Raw genomic sequence first — 27,880 nt, 5'->3', positions numbered from 1 at the left:
AGGCCTTCCTGAGACAGCGTGTGTTGTACAGCTCTTCCAGAGAGGGGAGGGGGGCGCCGGTGATCTTCTGGGCTGTTCTCACGACTCTCTGTAGCGCATTTCTCTCCGCGGTTGTGCAGCTGGAGAACCAGTTGCAGATGCCGTGGGTGAGGATGCTCTCCACTACGCCGCGGTAGAAGGCCACCAGTATCTCCTGCTTGTTGTGTTCCTCCCTGAGGACTCTAAATGTGCTCCCTTGGAGTGGGAAGGGATATTGGGGAAGATTATGAAGATGTTAGGGTTATGGAGGTTGAGAGTAGCACCATTCTACAAGTTTTGGAGGCGTGGGGAGAGTTTCTACCATGGGTGTCTTATGAATGTGAACATGTGAGACAGGTGTGGGAGCAACCAGTGTTTTTAAACCCAAGGATAAGGTATGAGGGGAAGGAATTGTATGACAGGGTAATGATGAGGGCTGGGTTGGGAAATGTGAGGGATTTGGTGTATGAATTTGTACTGGGAGTTATGAGGAGTTATGCTGCAATGGTGCTGGTGGATGCAGTAAGAGAAATGGCAGATGAGATGTGGGAGGGGGCAATGAGGAATATGTTAAAAAGGACTAAAGAGTGGATGTCAGTGGAGTGGACAGGGAATGATGGATAGGGAAGTGGAGGAGGAAGGGGAGAGAAGAGAGGTAGGGTTCTTTATAAGCAAGGGGGATGTCAAAATTAAAATGGGAGGTGTGAAGACGAGGATGATATACTGGATACTGAGGAATGGGAAGGTGAGGAGGCCGGCTGCAGAGAAAGTATGGGAGAGAGTATTTCCAGAGATGAGGGTGGGAAGGGTGTGGGAGAATTTGGAGGTGACGTGGAACTCCATAGAATGTGTGGAGATGGATTTTATACTGAGGCATAAAAGGATATTTAACAATGTAATCATAAGTAAGTTTGATGCAAATGTTGATAGGATGTGTGACGTATGTGGGGAAGCAGCAGACATGCACCAATATGATATAATATATAATATAATAATTTGTTGAATTATGTATTGAGTCACGGGAGGTATGCGGTCAGGGTGAGAAGGAATGTGGCTCATTATGAAAAGAGGGTGGTGGATGTGTGGGATGTGTTTAAGGCTCTGGTGAGAAGGGTTGTGGGGATAATAAGGATGTATGTGGAGAAGGAGACATTTCAGAAGGTGTTTGGGGAAGGGAGCACCTTTATAACTATGGGGGAGAGTTTATGATTTTGAATTAATTGTTATTGTTTTTACTTTCTTTTCTTTTATTGTTTTTTCTGAGTTGATAGGGGGCTGATGCCTACCTATGTGTTGTAATGTGTAAATAAGGTACAGTAGATAATTAAAAATAAAATATTTTTTTGATTAAAAAAGATTTTAAAAGTTGGTAGAGCACGGCGCTAACAACACTTAGGTTCGGGGTTCGATTCCCGCTGGCACCATATACTGAAACATGTATGTATGCACTCAGTGCAATGTAATTACCTTTGAATAAAAGCATCAGCTAAATGGCATCTATTAAAAAAAGTGTAGTCTGCGGTTTTAATTTGATCTCTGTCAAGATCCAGTTGACTGGGATTTTGTGCTGCTGTGTCTAGAGACAGACGACAGTTAAGCTACAAATCCAGTTAGTTAAAATAATATGATGCAAGGTCTGTTCAACCATGTTTGAACATGTTTGAACTTGAAAGCCAGTGAGAAGTACAGAAAGACTGTGTAAGGTAGGGAGATGAAATGGATAGGGAAAGGTATTCTGCTGAAGATGGATAGCGGTTACTAAGTGTTAAGGCAGAGGTTGTACATTGTTTCCCTTTTTTACATTTAATTTTATTGTATTTTATCTTTACCTTTTCTTTTTACTGTTTTCCCCTGCTTTTATATTCATTCTATGCTTGTATATGTTTATATATATATGTTTTTATATTCACTTTATGTTCTTATTCCTGTTGTAAAGCACTTTGAGCTGCATTTCTTGTATGAAAGGTGCTATATAAATAAAGCTTTACTGACTTACTTACTTACTTACATCAAAACATATTGAAACACCTTGACCTTCTAGGTATGATGTTTTACCAAACACAACGGACGAGTCATGATCTTTTAGTGGTTATTGGACCCAATCACATTCCATAGGACGCAAAAAAATTGTCACCACCAGGACATTGCCAAACATTATGTAAATGTTCCTAAAACAGATGGTGCAACTCAATTAAAGTACTAATTTGAGCTAGCATCAAACATCAACATTTTTCCCTGAACAGAAATAGTTAAAGGCCTTAGCAGCCCCAGAACTATAAAGCCATTATAGTTTCTCACTCTCCAATAAAGGCCAAGGGCCAAAAGACCTGTTTTACCAGATGCCCTGATACTGCCCTATGGTCATGCATCTGTGATGAAACTCATTAAAAGGTAACTATGGCAGCGCTTCAGTGTTATGGCATTCCCTGTGATCCAATACTTCCTCCTGTTCGGAGGTCCAGGGTGAAGGATTTATCTTTGTTGTGAGGCGCGGAGAACAACTGCTGTCCTGTAGTGTAGCATTGGCTGTCGACTAGAGGCAACAAAAGAGGCTCTAAGAGCAGGAAAAGATAAAACTCTCACTTTGTTGTGAGATATAAATCCCAGCTAGCTCAACAAACAACCCTTCTGCCTCAGAACATTTTGTAAACAACAAAGATTTTTTTTTTGTACCAGTGAACAGAGTAGATCCCACTCGGTATATTAAACTTTCAGCATCTCAGTGAAGCTGTTGTTGTTTTTCTCTCTCTGTTCCCATCTTTCACTCTTCTGCCCGATCACAAACTGCAACCCACTCTTGGCCGGGCTCCCCGCCTCCAGCATCAGACCTCTGCAGCTCATCCAGGGCTCCCCGCCTCCAGCATCAGACCTCTGCAGCTCATCCAGGGCTCCCCGCCTCCAGCATCAGACCTCTGCAGCTCATCCAGGGCTCCCCGCCTCCAGCATCAGACCTCTGCAGCTCATCCAGGGCTCCCCGCCTCCAGCATCAGACCTCTGCAGCTCATCCAGGGCTCCCCGCCTCCAGCATCAGACCTCTGCAGCTCATCCAGGGCTCCCCGCCTCCAGCATCAGACCTCTGCAGCTCATCCAGGGCTCCCCGCCTCCAGCATCAGACCTCTGCAGCTCATCCAGGGCTCCCCGCCTCCAGCATCAGACCTCTGCAGCTCATCCAGGGCTCCCCGCCTCCAGCATCAGACCTCTGCAGCTCATCCAGGGCTCCCCGCCTCCAGCATCAGACCTCTGCAGCTCATCCAGGGCTCCCCGCCTCCAGCATCAGACCTCTGCAGCTCATCCAGGGCTCCCCGCTCCAGCATCAGACCTCTGCAGCTCATCCAGGGCTCCCCGCCTCCAGCATCAGACCTCTGCAGCTCATTGGCCGGGCTCCCCGCCTCCAGCATCAGACCTCTGCAGCTCATTGGCCGGGCTCCCCGCCTCCAGCATCAGACCTCTGCAGCTCATTGGCCGGGCTCCCCGCCTCCAGCATCAGACCTCTGCAGCTCATTGGCCGGGCTCCCCGCCTCCAGCATCAGACCTCTGCAGCTCATCCAGAATGATGCCGCCCGATGCCTGGTGTTCAATCTCCCCAAGTTGTCACCCCCCTCCTTAGCACCCTTCACTGGCTCCCGGTAGCAGCTCAGATTCAAGACCCTGGTGCTTGCCTACCGGGCGGCAAAGGAACAGGCCCTCCCTATTTGCAACCAATGGTCAGTCCCCAAACCCCTGCCCGATCACTCCACTCTTCCACTTCGGCTGGCCGCCTGGCACCGCTGCCTCTAAGTGGATGCAGGAGTCGCACTACTTGGTCACGGCTTTTGACTGTCCTGGCTGAGGGAACGAGTTTCCCACTGCTGTCAGGACTGCAGAGTCACTACCAGTCTTCTGCTGTAGATTGAAGACCCATCTCTTCAGGCTACATCTTAACTGTCCCTCCTAAAGACCTCTTCATCCCCACTACCCCCCTGAACAATTTCTCTACTGTAAATAAATTAACAAAAAAATTCCTTTGTGACTGCCTATGGCTCCTGGTCCTAGCATAGATTTATTTTTCTTATGACGACTGATGGATAGATATTATACTTACTTCGACAAATGTATTTGTTGTAAGTCGCTTTGGATAAAGACGTCTGCTAAATGCCAAAAATGTAAAATGTAAATGTAACAGAGTTGCATAGTCTCACATGCTATCCATCTTTAGTGAAACTTTCCCCCTGCAATGCAGCAGGCAAACACATACGCACAGACACATGCAAACATGCGCACGCACACACACCCACACACACCCACACACACACACACACACACACACACACACACACACACACACACACACACACACACACACACACACACACACACACACACACACAGCCTTCCCCTGCCACACTCACTAAAGTGTGGCTTGGAGAAGTTGTCCCTTTTTAAGCAGGTACCAAGGCCCCATCAATCCTGTAGAAGGCCACCGTGGACACACGCGCACACACACACACACACACACACACACACACACACACACACACACACACACACACACAGACAAAGAGTGTGTAAATAGCAGGGCCCGTCATGCATCATGTTGGTTTTTGTGGTAACCGTGTGTTAACCCTGTGTTCTCCAGAGCCCCAGTTGAAAGGCATCGTCACACGACTCTACTGCCGGCACGGCTTCTACCTCCAGATGCTGCCGGATGGCACCATGGACGGCACAAAGGACGAAAGCAGCTCCTTCTGTAAGTCTGTCTGTCTTTCTGTCTAAAAAGATCACACACACACACACACACACACACACGCAAGCACGCAAGCACACACACGCACGCACGCACACACACACGCACGCACACACACACACACAGCTGTCTGGGCTGTCTGATGGCCTGTCCTTCACCCTACCTGTGCCTCTATCTGTCTGTCTAACACCATACACACCTCTGTCTGTCTGGGCTGTCTGCTAACCCTGACCCTGTCTATTCTCTGTCAGCCCATCTGCTGTTGTTTGTTGAACCATTTTTCTGCCACTTAATTAGACCTTACAGGAACATGATACTATGTGATAGGATTGTTTAAAGATGGTTTCAACTATGATGATAACGAGTATATCATTCGACTCCCCCATAATTGGGGGAAAAGTCGGATCTATGTTTAATATAAGAGATATAAAAAGCTTACCTTCATCAATAATGTTCATCGATGTCGCAAACGATTAATTAGATTCCATTCTAAACGTCCATATCGGTTTTTTCGTCCGCCGGTAAAAACAGTGCGAGTCACAAGCCCTTGTCACATAGGACACAAGCCACGTCACATAGGAAAACCAAGCATGCTTGGTTTCAACCCCCGAATTTCCATATCATTGGTCCTCGAAAGTCATTTTTTCCGCCTCTGCTCGATTCTATTGGCTCTGAAATGAGTGGTCAATCATGACATTTTGACCAATGGGTTCGGGAGAAAATTCACTGCGTAACCCGAGCTGGTGTGAAAACGAGGCGGGTGGGCTATAGCAGCGCACAGAAAACCGCCCAGGAGACCCCTGCTGGATGCAAACAGAGTCTAAACAGTTGGATTTGGATGCAATTTATACCTATAGTGATATGTCAATGAAATATAATACATTTTACAGTCTTGATACATGAGAAAGTCTGATACACTGATGGTGCCAAAATGTCTCCAAATGGCACATTTTGGTTGTCCGCCTAAACATACCTGTACTAAAACAGGTACAAAGTTGCATTGGCTCACATTACTACCATCTAATTTGGCACAAGTACTCATCAGACCCTGGAGTACTGATTCCTAGATGATTTGGGCTATAAGGTCAGGTTTCCAAGCTGATATTCACTCTAAAAGCTGTAGTTTTTTTAGGCAGAGTGAATTTGAGATTTTTCACAATGTTCTAGCTCTATTTACTCTGACACAGTAACATAAATTTTTATTCTGACACTTCTACAGTCACCCCACAGGTGTTAGCTTTCATTTGATACCAAGATCATTATGAAGGTCCTTGTGATTGTGGAGATATTCTATATTCACTGTGGGTATGTCATTTCGAGCAGAAAACCTGAAAAATAGGACCGATAAGAACAGGATAAGGGGTAAAGATATGTCAAAGATCTTGATTCAAGATCATACAAGGATCCTCATACCACAAAGGTTTCAACCAAGGGGATCTACGGTCACCCTCTTCTTGCAAGCCATCTATACTGATCCTGGTTCTCCACAGACCTGCCCCAGGTAGAGCCCTGTGGTCCCAGCTGAGTAGCACTTCCTCCTGGGTACTAGGCATTCAACCCCCACTCCCCACCCCTCATACACACACACACACACACACACACACACACACACACACACGCACACACACACACACACGCACACACACACACACACACACCAGGGTTTCCGTTAGAAAAATTTGCCGCCGGACATCGTGTCCGGGAAGATTTCGATTTACCGGACAAACGTGAATTATTCCGGTCATCATATTTAAATATAATAAAAAAAAAAAAAAAAAAAATCATATTTTTTTTTCTCCAAATCTAATATAGCTGTTTGTCGCGGTGATTACTGTTGTGTAGCGGCCTATATATGCCATTTAATGTCTATTTCTCATCCGATACGATTAGATGCGAGCTATATAATAATATAACATGATTCGCATGCGCGCTATGCCATTATGTCCAGCGCTGAACAGGCGCCTCACTGGGAACTGAACAGACAGCATCGATCAATGAACGGACTCCACATTACGTTAACTGAAGTTTGTTAAATTGTTTGGGATTAATGTGAGTTTTCAATTGTCTCTTTCCAGTTTTACCCTTTTTAAAAAAAAATATCAATAAAACAACGTCATTTCTATAACCAGGGGGGTGTTCCATCGACGTCGCTGGAGGAAAGTCTGGGCTTGTTTTGACAAGTCTCGCGAGATCTATCAAGATATGCCTGGATCTTTTTAAGAGTCTCGCGGGACTTGGCGAAGTGGGCCTAGGTTTTCCTTTGGCGACGTTGAAGGAACACCCCCCAGGTCTCGCTGGTTGGGAAGGCATTTTCGTTTAGCTGCCTGTCAAATCATACTTAGGGGATAGCCCTGTAAGCTCATACGGGTCTGTATGTCGTCCTGAAGACCGGCTGTTAGATCATATAGCTGAAGTTTGTCTCCATCTTACAACACTACTTTACATTGTTAGCAGGCTCATAAAACAAGCCGTGTTAGTTGACTAGCGATGTGTCATTGATTTTCGACAACGCGGAAATGTATTCACATTTTTCGAAAGAAAAGTCAAAGCATTAGAACGTAGAACGGAACATCGCACGCGCGCGGAAAGCCACCGGCCCCGATTTGGCCAGAACTTTTTTTTCCGTCAGGAGATTTTCTTTTTGTTGCTTGAATCCCTGGGCTCCCCCGCACACCGTGATTTAATTCGCACACTGTCTTAGTGTAAATGTTGTCCGTTTCGTTTGTTATCCTTGTTATTGTGCGATAAAGATAAGGCTTTCCGCTTCGGGCCACCATTTTCAGCTGGGCACCGGACACACACACACTCGTGCACGCGCGGCACTGCCCGAGAGAGAAGGACCCGCCCCCTTTGGTTAGCCTATAGGCTGGCTGGAGGGGGCGGGTCCTTCTCTCTCGGGCAGTGGGTGTGTGTGTGTTTGGTGCTCAGCTGAGAATGGTGGTGATTATTTTCACCGGACATTTTGTCCGACGAGTTTTCAGTTTGTCGGACTTCAACAAATGTTACCGGACAAAGACCGGCAATTACCGGTTAACGGAAACCCTGACACACACACACACACACACTACACACACCAGAGAGGGGTGATTACTGACCTGAACACATCCCTCAGTCCTCTAGGGTCGTCGGGCTCTCCCGCAGCAGATCGATATTGCATTATGGGATATCCCTGATTTGTTGATGGCGCACTTTAGAGTGAAATACCTCGCTCACCGGGAAAAGATAACATTTGCAGAATGTACTGTATCCTTGTACCCCACAGAAAGTCATACCGCAACCCCAAGTCATCATTATTAGTGTAGCAGACCACGCTGTTTATTTTACTGGGAAAAAGGTAAAGTACAAGTACATTTATGGAATGTAATATCAGCACTGATGTCATATGATATTGCAATAGAGATGTTCAACACTTTGTAAACAAATAAGAAGAATAGTACCACTGCTTTGACCCAAGACTCCCTGATAGTTGTGTGTTACACAACCCTGTTTGTTTTGGAAAATAGGAGTAGGTTAACATGTACATAATATCATACAGTATGTTGCACTTCACACATTGTAACCACGTCAGAAATGTACAATACCTTGTCGCCCCGCGGTGGCGCAGCGGTCTAAGCACTAGCCACTAGTGCAAGCTGCCCACCGGGGACTGGGATCGAATCCCGGTCTCGCCAGACCCGGATATGGCCTGGGCCATGACCAGGGAGCGGCATATTGAGCGGCCGCTCCCAAAGGGGGGTATAGGACTATTTCCGGACAAGGATCCGTCGCGCAACACCGCCCCCTGGGTGCCGGAATAACGGTGTCGGGCTCGAGGAGCCAGTCAGCTAGTCTTACTGGCGATCTCCTCTGGGGCTGCCGGCCACGGGGTCGTGCGGCGGATCCTACGCAATAGGCAGGGGATAATTGGATGCTAGGTTGGGTTCAATTGGATACCAAATTGGGTGAAAAAGGGATAAAAAAAAAAGAGAGAAATGTACAATACCTTTAGTCAGAGTACATTTGAACCATTTAGCAGACACTTTCATCCAAAGCGACTTACAAGTAGAGATTACAGGGACAGTGCTCAGTGCTGTACTAAGGGCACACTAGTGGTGGTGTTTCCAGGTGGGATTTGAACTCATGACCTTCTGATCAAATGGTAAAATGGTAAATGGACTGACTTATATAGCGCCTTATTCCAAAGCGCTTTACAACGGCCTCTCATTCACCCATTCACACACACATTCACACACCAATGGCGGCAAGCTACCATGCAAGGCGCCGGCCTGCTCATTGGGAGCAATTTTGGGGTTCAGTGTCTTGCCCAAGGACACTTCGACATGTGGCCAGCCGGGATTCGAACCGCTGATCTGCCAACCTTGTGATCATTAGACGGCGACTCTACCTCCTGCGCCACAGCCGCCAGTTCAACTCACAATCCACTAGACCAGAGATGGCTTTCAGACAGGTGTCCTGAAAGTGATTATGTCACAACTCCCTCCTGTGTATCCGCTTGTTAAGTCTGACGTCAAAAGTGACGTTTAGACATTTCCGAGTCCAAACCAGAAATTCCCCGCACCAGAGTACCTGTGAACTACAGCGGTAGAAGACAGTTTAATCGTTGTTTAGACTCTGATCTATTCATACAACAAGGGACGCGGTACTTTCCCGTTTTCTCCATATTGTCAGGGTATTTGAGCCTCGGAAAAGCGCTATATAAATATAATTAATTATTATTATTATTTCGGCATTTCGAAGACAGCGCCTCAGCCAACGTTGGACCCGGAAACACGTCACGACTTAACAAGCGGATTAAGTTTCTTCAGTGGTAGAGGTCATTTGTGAAGTGTTTGTGAGTCTGAGTTACGGTTCATTTTATAACAACTATAATTCCATCAATCCTGGCATGAGGCTTAATGTTGCCCAGAGATCTTTCTAAAAGAAACAGGCACAGAGAGGGAGACCTCCAGCTGGCAGGTACAGTAGGACTCATAAAATTGGGCACTAGTCATTGAGTGGATTATTTATTTATTCTGGCTGCATGCTCGAATCGTTGACTGATTGACATTATTGTAATTGAGTATCAATCTACAGAACAATCATCTACCTCACTGCACAGGATATTGAATGTGAGAAATCGATACGTTTGCATGTGTGTGTGTGTGTGTGTGTACATGTGTGTGTATGTTTGGTGTGTGTGCGTGCGTGCGTGTGTGTGTGTGCATGTGTGTGCCCATGGCGTTCGTGTGTGCGTTTGTCTCTGTGTGTGTGTGTGCGTGTGCGTGTTTGAGTGTGTGTGTGTGTGTGTGTGTGTGTGTGTGTGTGTGCTTCTTTTTATGTGCTTCCTGATAGGTGTAGTGCCTCCACTGTGGGCAGAGATACATCACAACAACAGGCTGGGACAGGGCTGACTGAGTGGCTCTGGGACCCGCCCAGCATACTTTGTCGTGCTCTATTTTACCCTCCTCTCCTCACTTCTCACTTCTCCTTGTCCCTCTCTCCATCTCTCTTTCATCCAGCCTCTCCCCGGCTTCTCCCCTTCAAAGTGGTAGAGTGGGTTGGTCACTGACCTCCCATAAACGGTGGGTGTATGTGTGGGGGGGGGAAGAGGGGGGGGGGGGGGTGGGGGGTGGAAAGGGGAGTTAGTAATTATGCGACTCACTGCGGCATATGCTAAGAGGGCCAGAAAAGGGCCAAATCAGCAGCAAATGGGATAAATAATTAAGGGGCAACAGTGAGATTCATATCTGGAGCCCTCACTTTTACTGACATCTGGTCTACAGTCATCTGACAGTCCTGCAAACCCCACCCTAACTTTACTGGAACAGGTCACACACACATGCACAAGTTTACAAATACAGACGCAATAATGCACACACGCACACATAAACACACACACACACACACACCCCACACACAGACACACCAGGTTTGTGTGTTAGTGAGTATGCCGACATCCCAAGCTACCTGTCAGAATGTGTACAGTATCACCTCTCATCACACAGGATTTGTGTGTGTATGAATGTGTGATGGCAGACACACTGGATAACATGAAGCCCTGTGGCTCAGGCTAGGAAATCTCCTCTAACCTCTGATATGTACAATTTATGTTACGAACCCCAGGTCTTATGGCTCTACGTCTAGGGGGTGTAGGGGGAGCCGTAACATAAAGGGTGTAAGTACGCTGCCACTTGTAGTGTGGGAGGGAAAAGACTAAATAAAAGGCACAACACAAACGAACTAAAGTGCAATGATTTAATAAACAAATGGTGGTGTACAAAAACACAAGCCAAACAGTCAACTAACAAGGAGACACAATGAGGAACATTTAAACAGACGGGCAGCCCTCTGTTTGGATGATGAGCAGCTTCTGATTGTGCAGGAGTGGGATGATGAATGAGGGAATGATTGGCCAATTGACAACACCTGGATGGAGAATGACAGAAGAACACAGAAGGGAAGGAAACACAACAAGGACACATGTGGACGTAACACCCCCACACATAAAAGAACAAGTGTCTAACACTTGTGATTATTAATAAACAATTAACCTACAAAAACAAACAAAAACACACATCACACACGAGAAAGGGCATCAGCACAGACATTTTCTGAACCCTTCTTGTGTCTAATGTCCAAATTATAACCCTGTACAATCAATGCCCAACGCATGAGCCGCTGGTTCTGATTGTACATCCTATGCAGAAAAACTAATGGGTTATGATCTGTGTAAATAATAATGGGTGTAACACTGGAACCTAAATAAACCTAAAAAAACTGGAGAGCCCACAACAAAGCTAATGTCTCTTGCTCGATAGTGGAGTACCGGGTTTGACATTTGTTGAACTTTCGTGAGAAGTAGCATACAGGATGATCCAAACCATTTGAATCCTCCTGGATGAGAACAGCGCCGGCACCTACACTACTGGCATCTACCTCCATCTTAAAAGGTTTATCAAAATCTGGAGCTACAAGAACAGGAGTACTACATAATAAAGCTTTAGCACAATCAAAGGCATGTTGGCAGTCTGTAGACCACACAAATGGCACTAAGGGGCTAAACAGACTAGTCAGTGAGGCAACAACAGAGGAAAAGTTTCTACAAAACCCACGATAATATATGTGACGCGATCTGGTGGAATGATCATGGAGGGGGCAAAGTCATTTTTCTGTTTTTTACATATGCTTAAACTACAGATTGTAAGCTTTCAAATGATGTGTCATACATAGACATCGGGGAAAAATGTAAGACGACATGAGTATTTGAAACTTGTTAACCCTGAAAACTAAATCCTGAGAAAAAGCCCTTCAAAGATTTGGGACTTTTTCACACCTTCACACCGGCAGGTAATCGGCGGTAACAATAGCTGGTCAACCCCACCCCCAACCACTCCACCTCTAGATTGACAGCTATCAGTATTGGTCACTGGGTCAGACAGCTATAGTTATACAGCTATAACATTATTACCTAGCAAGGTATTACCTAAGCTAATTACCCAGCTTATTATTATTTATGGTTGTTGTAACTGTTATTGTTAGTCTTTTAATGATACAAAAAAGTCTTCAATCAGAATCAGAATTTATTTTACAGTACACAAGAATAGCTTCCCCCTCCCCCCCGCCTCCAAGTCTGCCCAGGACTGAACATGCACTGGACCTTGAATAACTCTGCACTGCACTTTATATACAGCACTATCCATGCACTGTCTGTCCTGTGTTGTCCTGTTTTTGCCTGTTTTTGCATTTGTATTTGTACTTGTTTTGTTCATGTATATGTGAAAAAAGCATAAATGCACCTTCTGTAATACCAAAACAAATTCCTATATGTGTCAAGCATAATGGCAATAAACGTTATCTGAATCTGAATCTGAATCTGAGTAGGATAAAGATATCACTGTAAATATTGTGTCATACACAGAATATGGGCACACAGTGCCAAACACTTCACACCAGCTGGCCCCGGTGTTTACCCACATCTTCAACGCCTCGCTGGAGCTGTGTCACGTCCCAGCGTGCTTCAAGGCATCAACCATCATCCCCGTCCCCAAGAAGGCCAAGGTCACAGGCCTCAACGACTACAGACCCCTCGCTCTGACCTCTGTCGTCATGAAGGTCCTGGAGCGCCTTGTCCTGGCCTACCTGAAGCTCATCACGGATCCTGTGCTGGACCCCCTGCAGTTCGCGTACAGAGCCAATAGATCCACGGAGGACGCCGTGAACATGGCTCTGCACTACGTACTAGAACACCTAGACACTGCAGGCAACTACGCCAGGATCCTGTTCGTGGACTTCAGCTCGGCCTTCAACACGATCCTCCCACACATCCTGGAGCACCAGCTATCCCTGCTGCAGGTGCCGGACTCCACCTGCAGGTGGATCACGGACTTCCTGACTGACAGGTCTCAGCGGGTGAAGCTGGGGAAGAGCATTTCCAGCTCCAGGTCCACCAGTACGGGCTCCCCGCAGGGCTGCGTCCTGTCTCCAGCACTATTCTCCCTTTACACCAACAGCTGTGTCTCCCGCCACCCCTCGGTCAAGCTCCTGAAGTTTGCAGACGACACCACCCTGGTGGGCCTCATCTCCGGGGGGGACGAATCTGCCTACAGGGGTGAGATCGAGGGGCTGCAGAGCTGGTGCAGTTTAAACAATCTGGAGCTCAATGCTCTGAAAACAGTGGAGATGGTGGTGGACTTCCGTAGGAAAGCAGCCCTGCCCCCTCCCATCACGCTGGGAGGTACCCCGGTGGCCTCCGTGGAGTCATGCCGCTTTCTAGGCATGACTAGGGTTGGGTACCGTTTAGGTTTTATCCGGTACCGGTACCTAACCGATACTTTAAAAACGGTACCGGTACCAAAACGGTACTTAATTCGGTACTTTAGATTTTTTTAAATGACATATATATATATATATATATATATATATATATATATATATATATATAATAATAACACGGTCGACAACATTAAACAGCTTTTCACTTTTTTATTGCTGAGGCACAATATATATTAGTTAAATATACACTCAAATTAAAATAAATGAAAATAAAACTCCTGAGCCTTGGGGTGCCTATCGTTCTAAACCCTATCGTTCTAAACTCGCTCTGAGAGCCTCGCAGCGCACACTGGGCCCGACGTCATAAGGGGAGCAAGTCATTTGATTGGACAGATGCATTCCATGAGTGGTGATCAGAATTCCAGAACGAGTTTACGGAACGCACCCATAAGTCGATCGTCGCGTTATGCCAACCCGCTAGCGGAAGTTGCTATTAGCAACCTTCTCGTTATCCTTCTGTACTCGCTGCTTTCACTGAGTGGAAATTTAACAGGCGATGTGACGTCACGAGTCACCAGTTGACACCGGAGCGAGATAGAAAAGTACCGAAATGAGGCACCGAAATCTCCTTTGCGATTCGGTACGGGTACATACCGAATGTAAAGTAACCGGTACCTACCGGTACCGATTTTCGGTACCCAACCCTAGGCATGACCATCTCCCGGGACCTCAAGTGGGAGCGGAACACCGAGGCCCTCACGAAGAAGGCCCAGAAGAGGATGTTCTTCCTCCGGCAGCTGAGGAAACTCAGGCTGCCGAGGTCCATGATGGTCCAGTTTTACACGGCCATCATAGAGTCCATCCTCACCCACTCCATCATCACCTGGTTCCCTGCTGCAACGACCAAGGACAAGGCCAAGTTGCAGCGGGTGTTACGTTCAGCAGAGAGGGTGATCGGCTGTCCCTTGCCCTCCCTCAACTCCCTGCATGACACCAGGGCTCTGAGGAGGGCAAGGAAGATCATGGCAGACCCCTTCCACCCCGGCCACGGCCTCCTCACCCTGCTTCCCTCTGGAAGAAGGTTGCGGCTGCCTAAGGCACTGAAGGCCCGCCACAGGCTCAGTTTCTACCCCTCAGCCGCCAGGCTGATAAATGACTCTGGCTTCCCCCTCCCCCCCGCCCCCAAGTCTGCCCAGGACTGAATATGCACTGGACTCACCGTAAAAACTCTGCACTGCACTTTATATTGCACTATCCAATAGACTGTTGTCTGTCCTGTGTTGTCCTGTTTTTTGACACGTGAAAAAAGTATAAACGCACTTACTGTAATGTCGAAGCAAATTCCTATATGTGTATGCATAATGGCAATAAACGTTATCTGAATCTGAATCTGAATCTGAACCAATATTGCACGTCACGTCAGGTCGACCAACGCACATCTAATAAAAATATAAATATATAAATAACCACGGCAAATGTAAAAGTGCACCAAATCACAGTACTGCAATCAGAATGAACCATGTAAAAAGAGTAAGAGTAAAAAAGTGGCACGTTATTACAGTGATAAATTTATCCTATCCGTTAATATTAATAAATAATATAATAATATTAAGGAGGAAAAAGCAGAACAATAGTGCGGCAAGCTGTGCAAAGTACAATCAGTGTGCAATTCTTGCATTCCTCCTGTGTGTTTCTCCTGCAGCTACAAACGGACAGCCTTTTTCTGAGGTGCCTTTTTCAGAGGTGCTGTGGAGTCTGGTGGGCAGGGGCATGTAGTGTCTTTCGCCTCATCAGTACAGAATTCTCTGATCTTGTCAAAAAGGTACTTCTGTCTGGCCACGTCAAGTCTGGGTGGGGCTTGCACAGGAAGATCACCTCTGGGGGGCTTGACATCAGTGTGTTTCAGTAGCTGAAACTCGACTGGTTCTGCCCCGTGGTATTCCCTGGCCATAACCACGCCAGGTCTCCGAGCATCAAAGCTGCAACAGAATGAAGACAATGCATTAAATGATTGCCCACAGTAAATGAAATTATATGACCGCCATACTATGTTCATAAAATGAAATAGGTAAATACATGACAATGAATTACCTGAAGTGCTGGTAACTCTTAATCTGTGGGAGCGTTCGGAAGTAGCCACCCAGATGCTTTTGCCAGTCGTAGGTTTGAACCAGCACGGTGCCATTCTCCAGGCCTACAAGCTGGGGGATGTTGACGTGTTTCACTGGAGAGCTGGCCCTCACGACTCTAGCAATGTCATCCAAAGTGTCCACTCTGGTCTTCCTGAAGCACTGCTTGACAAGGCCAAAGCACCAGTCGGGGCCAAACTTGGTGTGGCCTGCAATCAGGAAGTGGAGGCCCAGTGTCTTGTGAAGGCCATGCATGGTCCGCCAGGCACAGTACCACAGCATGAAGTTGTTCTTGTTTTGGCCACTGCAGTTGTCACAGTTCAGGTCCACGTATGTTTCTCCAACTCCATACTTCTCGAAGAAGTGATGCAGGTAATGGGCCCTGGTTGATGAGGGTCAGTGGGGTAGTGGACCTAAGAAAGAGAGGCAAAAGAGGAAGAGAAGAAAAAGATTAGATGCAGTGAAAAGTAACATCACAGAGGTGTGTGTGGGTAAATGAAATTCAATCAACCAAATCAACAGTGTCATAGGATGAACTTATTCTCACCTGTTGTGCAAAATCAAAACTGTAGTGCATTGTGATTTCCTTGCTTGCTGGTGTGGAGGGGCCAAGAGAGAGCTGCAAGTCCTCACAGACCTTCGCACATGCAGCATAAATTTTCTGGTAGCAAGAACGCTCCTTTGCAACACGGTCTAGATCAGCGGTCGGGAACCTATGGCTCGCGAGCCATATATGGCTCTTCCGGTGACGGCATATGGCTCCCAGACAATTGGGTTGAAAAGTAAAAAAATAATAATATGAAAAAACAATATTCCGTTTGGAACTGATTTTAAAATACTTGTGATATTGCGTAATAATACTGTGTCATTTTAAAGTAAACAGAAATTAGTTTTGAAGTTACATTTCACGGGACTCTTCACGGGACCCATGACCTGTGACCCGTGGGTCGGGTCGGGAACCAATGTCTCGCGAGAGTGTCAGAGGTCGTTGTAAAGGTGAATAAATAAAAAACAATTTGATCAGATAGTGAACAAGCTTATAAAAGGCATGCGAGGAGCTACAGCGGAGAGTGCAGACGAGTCAACAGCAACTGCGTGGGTGGACCAAGCAAGGTGACGGGAATTCCGCTAGCTTTGCGGGTGCTTTGGCAATAGTCAGGAATGGAAAGCCATTCACAGATGGCGAGTATGCCAAAACATTCATGCTTGATGTGGCCAATGAACTGTTTGATGACTTCCCAAATAAAGACAAGATAATCAAACGAATAAAAGACATGCCTCTGTCAGCGAGAACTGTTCACGATCGTAGCATCATGATGGCAAATCAAGTTGAGGAAACACAAATTAAGGACATAAACGCCGGGACATACTTTTCTCTCGCGTTAGATGAGTCAACAGATGTTAGCCATCTATCTCAGTTCAGTATATTTGCCAGGTATGCTGCAGGTGACACACTGCGTGAGGAAAGCTTGGCTGTTTTGCCAATGAAAGGGACAACCAGAGGAGAGGATTTATTCACGTCTTTCATGGAGTTTGCTAAAGAAAAAAAACTGCAGATGGATAAACTTATTTCTGTCTGTACTGATGGTGCACCCTGTATGTTGGGGAAGAACAAAGGATTTGTAGCGCTTCTCCGTGAACATGAAAAGAGAGCCATCCTATGTTTTCATTGCATCCTGCACCAGGAGGCGCTTTGCGCTCAGACGTGTGGCCAGGAGCTAGGTGAGGTCAAGTCAAGTCAAAATCAAAAGTCACTTTATTGTCCCATCACTGGGAAATGTGTATTGGGCTTGCACCCCACAGCAGCCAACAAAGAGCAACAGACAATACAGAATGTTAACACACAAACAGAAGGCAGACCTGATTAAAACAAGAGTGGAAATAAAACGATAAGCAAGATATGTTCACATTCATCTGGTGCAGTTTAAAAGTTTAACAGAAACGGGAATAAAAGAATTTTTAAATCTATTTAATATAGCGCGGGGGACTCTGAACCTCCTCCCAGAGGGCAGAAGTTCATACTCTGCATGTAGGACATGGGAGGGATTCATGAGAATTCTATTAGCCTGTCTGAGAGTAGCCTGTTCAAAAATAGACTGCAGGGATGAGTGGTCTTTCACCCCTATGATCTTCCATGCAGTCTGTATCAGTCGGACCAGTTTGGACCTTAGTTGTACAGATAGGTTACCAAACCAAGATGTAATGCCGTATCTGATGAGACTCTCTAAGACAGATTGGTAGAAGAGTAGCATAACTTTTTGGTCAACACCATGAACTCTAAGGCGGCGTAGGAAGTGTAGTCGTTGTTGTAATCTGCTACAAAGGCTGTCTACATGAGTGCTCCAGGTGAGTGAGTTGTCAATAAAAACCCCAAGATACTTGTAAGAGGCGACCTGGGAGATGGATTGTTTGTGGATGACCACAGGCCTGTGGTCCCCAACACCTCTGGGGTCGAACACCATCTCCTCAGTCTTCTTAACATTTAAAACCAGGCAGTTAACATCACACCATTTAACAAACCTCTGGATTTCAGAATAATAGTCAATTAGGTCACTGTCCTTTTTAATTAAAGCAAGGATGGCAGTGTCATCCGAACATTTTATGATGCGGTTGCTAGGGTAGGTGCTTCTGCACTCGTTTGTGTATAAAGTAAAGAGCACAGGGGAACTGACTATACCCTGTGGAGCACCAGTGCTTATGGTTCTGGGTTCCGAAAGAGTGCCATTAACACTGACCCGCTGTGTGCGGTTAGTTAAAAAGGAGTGATACCATTTTATAATGAGGGGGGGGACATTAAGCCCATTTAACTTCTCAATTAAAAGGTGTGGCTGTATCGTGTTAAAAGCAGAACTGAAATCAACGAATAGGAGTCGGACATAGGAGGTAGGGTCCTCTAAGTGCTTAGATATGAAGTGCACCATGGCTGAGGTTGCATCATCTGTACCTGTATTACATCTGTAAGCAAACTGAAAAGGATCCAGAGAGCAACTGACTGCATTTTTCACTTTACATATAATGAATTTTTCAAAACATTTCATTACAACGGAAGTCAAAGCGACTGGTCGCAGGTCATTATTTTCCTTGCAGCTAGCCTTCTTAGGAACAGGAATAATGATAGCGTCTTTCCAGATGGACGGAACAGTGTGAGAGTCCAGAGACTTCTGGAAGATAGGACACCAGGCCTCAGCCAGCTCCTCACTGCAGGACTTTAGCATGAGCCCAGTTCCTAGGGCGGGTGTTAGAGAACAGTCTCTGTACCTCGCGCTGCTCAATGGTGATACTTGCTTCCAACTCAGGCAGCGCCTGAAGAGCCACTGTTTGCTCCATCGAGAAGTCGGCAGTCTCAAACCTGGCATAAAAATGGTTAAGTTCATTGGCTTTTTCACCCTCGTTTAGGACACTAAGGCACCTTTTAGCTGGGGCCATGTTGGTCATATATTTCATGGAGTCCCATAGTTTTTTTGTGTTCATAGAAGAGCAGTGGGATTCAAATGTCTCTTTCTGTTTCCTCTTGGCCCCCCTTAATTTGTGATTCAGTTCTTTTTGGATGTTCCTCATGGCCAAAGGATCCTTATTCCTGAATGCAATTCTCTTCTGAACTATGCACTTTTTGATTTCCTTCGTGATACGGGATTTATTGTTAGGGTACACAGTTATAGATTTCAGGGGTAACACGTTATCTCTGCAAAACTTTATATAATCTGTAATAGTGTCAGTAGCCTCTTCAAGGTCCAGACCGTGAAAGAGGTCCCAGTCGGTACAGGAAAAGCAGCCTTTTAGGGTTTCAATGCCATCATCATTCCAGACATGAACTGTTTTAACTTGGGGTTTGCTACTTAGGTGATGTCGCTGGTCATTCGAGTGGTCAACTTCATTGTTGCCCGAGCTTTAAATGATCGCCAGTTTAAAGCTCTGTTAGAAGAAGTTGGGAATCATTATCCCAGTCTGCTTTTACACAGCAACGTGCGTTGGTTGTCAAGGGGAAAGGTGCTCAGCCGTTTTGCAGCTTGCCTGAGTGAAATCCGGACTTTTCTTCAAATGAAAGGCGTCAAGCATCCTGAGCTAGACAACACTGACTGGCTCCTGCAGTTTCACTATCTCGTGGACATAACAGGCCATCTGAACCAGCTCAATGTGAAGATGCAAGGTATTGGAAATACAATCGCATCCCTTCAACAAGCAGTGTTTGCATTTGAAAGCAAGCTGGAAGTCTTTCTCAGGGACATTGAAACAGGTCGTCTTCTGCACTTTGTAACACTGCAACAATTTAGAGATGCATGCTTAGCAAGTGACTCCACTCAACATCTGGATCTCCAGCAGCTAGCTGGCTTTACGTCCAATCTCCTGCAGTCATTCAAAGCACGTTTTGGAGAATTTCGTGCGCGCACTGGTCTTTTCAAGTTCATCACTCATCCACATGAGTGTGCAGTGGACAAGATCGACCTGACATGCATCCCTGGGGTCTCTATGGGAGACTTTGAGCTGGAAGTTGCTGACCTGAAGGCATCAGACATGTGGATGAGTAAGTTCAAGACACTTAATGGAGAGTTGGAAAGTATTGCGCGACAGCGAGCAGAGCTGGCGAGGGAACACAAGTGGACAGAAATGAAAAAACTTCAACCTGAAGACCAGCTGATTCTGAAAACTTGGAACGAGCTTCCTGTGACATACCACACAATGCAGCGTGTTAGTATTGCCGTATTGACCATGTTTGGCTCTACATATGTATGTGAGCAGTCATTCTCGCATATGAGGAACATTAAGACCAACCTACGCTCACGTTTAACTGATGGAAGCCTCAACGCCTGCATGAAGCTCAACCTCACCACGTATGAACCAGACTACAAGGACATCAGCAAAACCATGCAGCACCAGAAATCGCATTAAAAGTAAGACATATTTAATGTATTATATGTTAAAAATACTATATGGCTCTCAATGAAATACATTTAGAAATATTTGGCTTTTATGGCTCTCCCAGTCAAAAAGGTTCCCGACCCCTGGTCTAGATGCTGCTCCTGCTTCTTCAGCTTGGCTGATTTCACCACATCTGGCAGATTGGCACTTCGGAACACTTGGTAGTTGTTCCTCTGGCACTCCCAGCACAGATCTGTCCGGGGTTTGGTGCTGGTTATGTCAGGGAGCAATTCCTTCCACAGCTTTCGGAAGGCTTGCGCACCAACAACACGTTGCTCTGCAAAAGAAGATTTTATGAGTATGAGATTGGATTGCTCAGTCAATGCTACGTGTTGTTTCATGTTCAATGCAATGGCAAAATGTGATGATGTAACAATCATGCTATTATCACATGAATTCCATTCCCATGTGCTTAACATAATCTATTCTATAGTCTCAATGAATGTGCCTTTTTTTAAACAAACCCCCCATTGTATTGGCAATAGCAACTTCAGGCTCATGAATCTGAATTTGTTAGTTGTACATTAGCATGGCTATCACAGTGTATTTAACACAGGGCCTGGCTGTTAACAACACAGCCATCAGTCAAGTCATTTTAAAAAGTTGTTTTAGCATATTTAACACAATGTAACATATTTTACATTATGTTACATTTCTGTAATCTTGGATTGTAGTCCCACACACACATTTTACATACCAGATTTTTGCAGAGCATCACTGTAGCCAGATGGAGGTTTTGGTGACATTGGACGGCAGCAGTTTAGCACTGTAGTCCCTGTGTCCAGGGTGTCTGCCAGGTAGAATAATGGCGTGATCTTCAGCGTAGTTTCTGATGAATTTCACGACTCCCTCGATGTCATCAGTGGTGTGAAAGTTTTAGTTTTTTCGACATGTCTTCCTCTCGCGTGGCAGAGCACCGTGCTCCTGGTACCATTGGGAAATGGTATGGAGAGTTCGGCTGCTGATCCTGAGCAAAAAAACAACAGAACGTATAAATAATAGACTAATAGCAATAACTAATGTCTGCTAGCTAGCATGGCTAACGCCACGATACATACTAGGTCATTACTACTAACAACAACAGAACGTATAAATAACAGCACAGTAGAAATAGCTAATGTCTGCTAGCTAGCATGGCTAACGCCACGATACATACTAGGTCATTTTAACTACTAACAGTAACAGAACGTATACATTTTAAAGAGCTTACCCCAATACGAAGCAGAAGGTGTCACGGCAGACGTTTGTCCCGTGAATGGAGTATGATACCCTGGATAACTTGCGTTTTTTAGGCAGTTTTTTGAGACCTTGAGTCATTACTGAACGATTCATTGACGTCAAGAGAGCGCCCATAACTAGCAAATCCTTGTTCTCTGGATCTAAAGATGCTGTATTCAACCGCGTCTCGTAGATCAGTTCAGAAGACAGTCTTTTGCTGCAAGAGATTCTCGGTCGAGCATTGTCTGTGCGTGTAAGCTTGCATTTGCACTCAAATCGTTTGATTTTGTCCAATTCGGAGTCTTGCACGGTAAACTCATTTTCAACATTTTCGTCAGACCAATCTTCGGCGAGATCATCTATCTGAGATCGTGGTTGAAGCGAGTCTTCTTCTTCGCTATCGGAATCCGAGGAGGACAGAGGATCTGTCTCCGAAGAGCCTCCGTTCATGTAGTCAGCAATGAACGAGGTCATCAATTCTCCATTGTCGATCCTTGTACCGGCAGCAGAAATTCTGTTGATCTCATCGGCGAGCATTTGCGATTCCATCTCTGTCACACACAATGTAAGCCGAATACAGTAAACAGACCAAAATGTGGCTTTTTATCCCTCCCCCTCGCCCAGCTATTGGCTACGTCGATTGAGCTCACAGCCATTCACACCGAATGAAATCACACATTGTTCTTAGCTGCGCTCACGTTCCCGCCCCCAAGCTTCGAAAACTCATCTCTCCAATGACATTATAAAACAAGCTTATTTTGAAGACTTATTACACGTATTTAATTAAATGAAAACTGCTCGAAAAAATAACGAGTGGGTACTTCACAACTTCAAGTTGCGTCTTATTACAAAAAACTAAATCAGATTTTTTCCTTTGAAAAACGTAGAACGCTGATTTGAAGTCTTTCCAGTTTGCGCCCCCTTTGCAAATCCATGACGTCACGTCACATATGATCCCAAGTTGCCCACCGGGGCCGGGGTTCGTATCCCGGCTCGCCAGACCCGGATATGGCCAGGGCACACACGGGGAACGGCATATTGGGCGGCCGCTCCCGAGGGGGGTATAGGAGTAGTTCCGGACAAGGATCCGTCGCGCAACAGCGCCCCCGTCTGGTGCTGGAATAACGGTGCTGGGCTCGAGGAGCCAGTCAGCTAGTCTGCCTGGCGGCCTCCTCTGGGACTGCCGGCCGCGGGGTCGTGCGGCGGATCCCTCGCAATAGGCAGGGGATAATTGGATGCTAGGTTGGGTTCAATTGGCTACCAAATTGGGTGAAAAAAGGGATAAAATCTGAAAAACTAATTTAAGAAAAAAAAACATATGATCCCAAGTAACAACATACTTAACACTTGGAGCGCGGCGCTGTTTCACCTACTTTTAGCGTGCCCTAGGTGTTAAAAAGGCTTTGGAGGACTGAGTGGTCAAAGCGGCCAATCACTGGCCAGCAGAGGCGGGCTCTAGGAATGACGAGCGAGAGAGGAGTACTGGCAGGTTGAGGGAGAATTACGACGGAGAAAGTTAGTTCAGTTAAGATTGTTCAGTTAAGATTGTTACGAATTGTGAGTTGTGCGTCCATGATAAAAATCACAAGTTCACGGTTTTCATTAAAGCCTTTAATAGTAACCTGGTCTGGTTATTATCTCCATGCATATAAGGACATCATAGTTCTAACCGGACTACCCACAGTGATTTGAACTATCCACCAGTCAAGTCTGTCTATATTTTTCACTAGGTGTCAAATGACCCACTCTTCACAATGGGAGTCTGTGTACTGACGCACAATGATCGCTGGATGGCGCTGCTTGTACATTAGTCGCAGCGTTAACCCTAACCCTTGAATGTCTGAAACTTGGAAGAAGGAGGTCATGGCTGAGGTCCAAGTGTGGCTTCATATCAAAAGTAAAATGACAACATTGCTACTTTAAAAAAATGCATATGTTCCTATGTTCAGTGTCCTGGCTGAGGGAAGGAGGTTCTCACCCAAGATTTCACAGTACATGGCCCCGTTCATCCTCCCCTCGATGCGGTGAAGTTGTCCTGTCCACTTAGCAGAGAAACAGCCCCAAAGCAAGCGCCATGCTTGACGGTGGGGATGGTGTTCTTGGGGTCAAAGTCAGTATTTTACCTCCTCCAAACACAGCGTTGAGTCGATGCCAAAGAGCTAGATTTTGGTCTCATCTGACCACAGCACTTTCTCCCAAGCCTCCTCTGAATCATCCCGGTGCTCATTGGCAAACTTCAGACGGGCCTGTACATGTGCCTTCTTGAGCAGGGGGACCTTTGCGGGCGCTACAGGATTTCAATCCATTATGGCGTAGCATGTTACCAATGGTCATCTTGTTGACTGTGGTCCCAGCTGCCTTGAGATCATTAACAAGCTCCTGTGTAGTTCTGGGTTGATCCCTCACCTTTCTCATGATGAACATCATCCCACGAGGTGAGATCTTGCGTGGAGCCCCAGACCGAGGGAGATTGATGGTCAATTTGTGTTTCTTCCATTTTCGAATAATTGCACCAACAGTATTCTCCTTCTCACCAAGATGCTTGCCAATGGTCTTGTAGCTCATTCCAGTCTTGTGCAGGTCTACTATCTTGTCCCTGATGTCCTTAGACAACTCTTTGGTCTTGCCAATGGTGGAGAATCTGATTGATTGATTGATTGATTGAGTCTTTTATACATGTAACAAGTTGAGATTAGGAGTACTTTCTTAGAGGACTAATCTGTGTGCCTCATGGTCAATTAACAATACAGACCATTGTGGAGCTATATGCGGTATTAACAGCGGTAAAGCACCCGGACCTGATGATCGAATTTTACAAAACATTTAAAAAGCAACTTGTAAGGCCACTACTTGACATGTATGAAGAATCATTTATTGAAGGAACCCTCCCAGATTAGAAGATTAGCCATAATAACCCTAATATTAAAACCAAATAAGCGTTCCCAACGGAATGCTCGTCCTTCAGACCAATTAGTTTAATGGGATGTGACACAAAAATACATTGTAAAATGCTTTCTAGGCGATTGGATAAATGTCTCCCTCAGTTGATTATCGATTATCACACACACGGTTTTGTACAAAAAGACATGGTTATCACAATATTCTAATATTCTTCATGAGAGACATAATGCAAAAGACATCTATCAGTAGATGCATGTCAGGCATTAGGATAGAATGGGGTTACCTTTTTAAAATACTACTAAGATTTGGATTAGGTGGTTTCTCTAATGGATTCAGCTACTATACAAATCCAACCGCTGAGATCCTGACTATTACTGAATAGTAACATGTTTAACATCTCCAGACCATTTAGTTTGCAGCAATCCACCCGACAGCGCTGCCCTTTGTCTCCACAATTATTCACACTAGCACATACAGGATTATCAGGCATTACAATTGGGGGGATTGATCATCGCATTTCATCATATGCGGATGACATCATATTTTTTGTGTACAATTTTAAAGATAGTATTCCCAATTTGATGAGATTAATTGAACACTTTGGGGGGTTCTCTGGATATGAAACCACTGAAGGTTTTAGGTACTTGGGTGTTCAAATCACTCCTGCTCTGAGGGAAATAATCCCAGTGAATTATGACCCCCTGGTAAACGGAGTAATTGAAGCACTGAATCGCTGGTCCACTTTGCCTATATCTATCGAACAAATTTCTATATTATTCCACTGCCACTGCCAAACGTATGTTTTACGACAATATTAACACATTAGTGAATTCATCTGGAATGGCAGCGAAGCTAGACTCCTGGGGCCTCATTTATAAAGCTTGCATACGCACACTAAGGTGCGTAAGCAAATTTCCCCGCAATTTTGGGATTTATAAAAACTGTGCGCACCTCTAGGCTACGCACACTGTGATCCATGCGTACGCATAGAAACTCGAGAAATGTCAACTGCGACTCCGCTAGCAGAAGGATGAAACAGGAGAAACGCTTTGAAATGGATACAATTTCCACCAACATAAATCGAAATATTACCTCACATATTATGTGAGTGCACACAAAGAATATACGTGCACACTGCACATATCTTATTCTCCCTTGTCCTGTACCCATCACAATGTAGCCTACATATATCTTTGTTCGTATATAGATATTCATGCAAATATATTAACTTTTTATATTCATATTCATTGCACATAGCGCGAGGCTGGACAAGTTGAGCACCGTTCCTGATTCACTGTTCCCGAGTGCTCAGTGGGTACCGTCCCGATAAGTCCAATGATCGCAATATCCATACATTGAAGAACATGAACAAGCCCACTGTAGACAATTGACTATCATCCCCAAGCACACCCCATGTATACGGACTACGAACATTTTAAGCGCACAGACATTTTATTACTGAGCTATCTAATATTACTAATTGCACCACCAGTGTATCTTGTCTTACTTGTCTTACTTAATCTGTAATTATTAAACAATACTTGGATGTTATGACATGTATTATCATGAATAGTAAGGTGAACAGTAGGACGAATCACGTTTAAACTGACTCCGTTGTTGAAGCAGTCTGGAACATAGATATTATATAGACGAGAGAAGAGAGTTTCGTCGTACGCAAAGCAAGAACATTTGGATTCTGATTTATAAAAGGCGCACGCAAGTGGAATTTACGGGCCACTCTTCCCACACCTGCTTCCCTTTATCCCAATCAACCCTAAATGTTGCGCACGGGAACGAGCGTCTCGCCCCACCCTTTTTAACACCCATGCATTGCCTATTCATAGCTTTCAGTCACGTGGTTTCTTCCCTAGCAACCACCAACCTGACGGGCAAAAAGTATCATAGCAACATCGCTCAACATGGCTGCCTACTATTTAGACCACCTCACTCATGAAGAACTATCAAGATACACGACGGTGATAGGAGTGGAGGATTGACACCATTCAAATAGTGTTGGATTCCCTGTCTTCTACTCTATCCGGACACGTTGGAATTATTTTCCTAACCCCCGGAGAATCAAAGTTATTGACCTGCAAAGGGTGCCTCCTTGACCGGCTTTTCCCGTGAATAACACCGGTTATGGAGGTGGTACAAACATAAGACTATTATTGCTAAATTCACCATCAGTATACGGTCATTTTGAGCCCTTAACCACCGCGCTGACACCCCGAAAAGATATACTTTTAATATGAAACTCGATCAACCGGGCGTTCACCGGCTGCTGGACGAAACTCCCAACTCCCGCTGTCGGCGAGGGAATATTTATATCCGGGAATTCGCTCCTTGCTGTGTCCACGGTGATAGGAGTGGAGGATCGACTCCATTCAAATAGTGTTGGGTTCCCTGTCTTCTACTCTATCCGGACACGTTGGAATTATTTTCCTAACCCCCGGAGAATCAAAGTTATTGACCTGCAAAGGGTGCCTCCTTGACCGGCTTTTCCCGTGAATAACACCGGTTATGGAGGTGGTACAAACATAAGACTATTATTGCTAAATTCACCATCAATATACGGTAATTTTGAGCCCTTTACCACCGCGCTGACACCCCAAGAAGATATACTTTTAATATGAAACTCGATCAACCGGGCGTTCACCGGCTGCTGGACGAAACTCCCAACTCCCGCTGTCAACGAGGCGAGGGAATATTTATATCCGTGAATTCGCTCCTTGCTGTGTCCACGGTGATAGGAGTGGAGGATCGACTCCATTCAAATAGTGTTGGATTCCCTGTCTTCTACTCTATCCGGACACGTTGGAATTATTTTCCTAACCCACGGGAAATCAAAGTTATTAACCCGCAAAAAGTGGGTTTTGCCCGTGGGTTTTGCCCGCAAAAAGTGCCTTTTGCCCGTCAGGTGGGCGTTTCCACTATGCTGTGACGTCACATGAAAGCTATGAATTATTGGTCAGTGAAATGCCCGACAGAAGGCGAAAAAAATGTCACCCACTCAATTTCTGCGCAGTAGTTCCGCTTAACGAACACATGAAACTCTCGTATAATATCTATGTTCCAGACTGTATCGACAACGTGTTCACCTCATTATTTATGATAATACATTTCATAACATTCAAGTATTGTTTATTAATTACAGATTCAATTAAATGATTCCCGATTAAACTGTACAACATATCTCCCTCAGTGTTTCCTCCAGGAATTTTTA

The 27,880-nt window shown here is 45.4% G+C and overlaps 1 protein-coding gene across 1 annotated transcript in view; it reads left to right on the top strand.

The window, feature by feature from the left end:
• Positions 1–712: 712 nt before the first annotated feature.
• LOC308172481 (fibroblast growth factor 11-like) overlaps positions 713–27,880 on the top strand; it is a gene marked incomplete at both ends in the record, with an annotated part of 83,309 nt that continues 56,141 nt past the window's right edge. Inside the window, 2 exons of the mRNA XM_080547381.1 lie at positions 713–923; positions 4,634–4,744. Of these exons, the coding sequence (XP_080403507.1) occupies positions 713–923; positions 4,634–4,744 (322 nt within the window). The remainder of the gene's footprint in view (positions 924–4,633; positions 4,745–27,880) is intronic.

Source organism: Nansenia antarctica, assembly GCF_963989245.1.
Source record: "Nansenia antarctica genome assembly, chromosome: 17".
Taxonomy (NCBI): Eukaryota; Metazoa; Chordata; class Actinopteri; order Argentiniformes; family Microstomatidae; genus Nansenia; species Nansenia antarctica.
The sequence above is the reverse complement of the archived record's forward strand: the minus strand, read 5'-3'. Positions and strand labels throughout refer to the sequence as shown.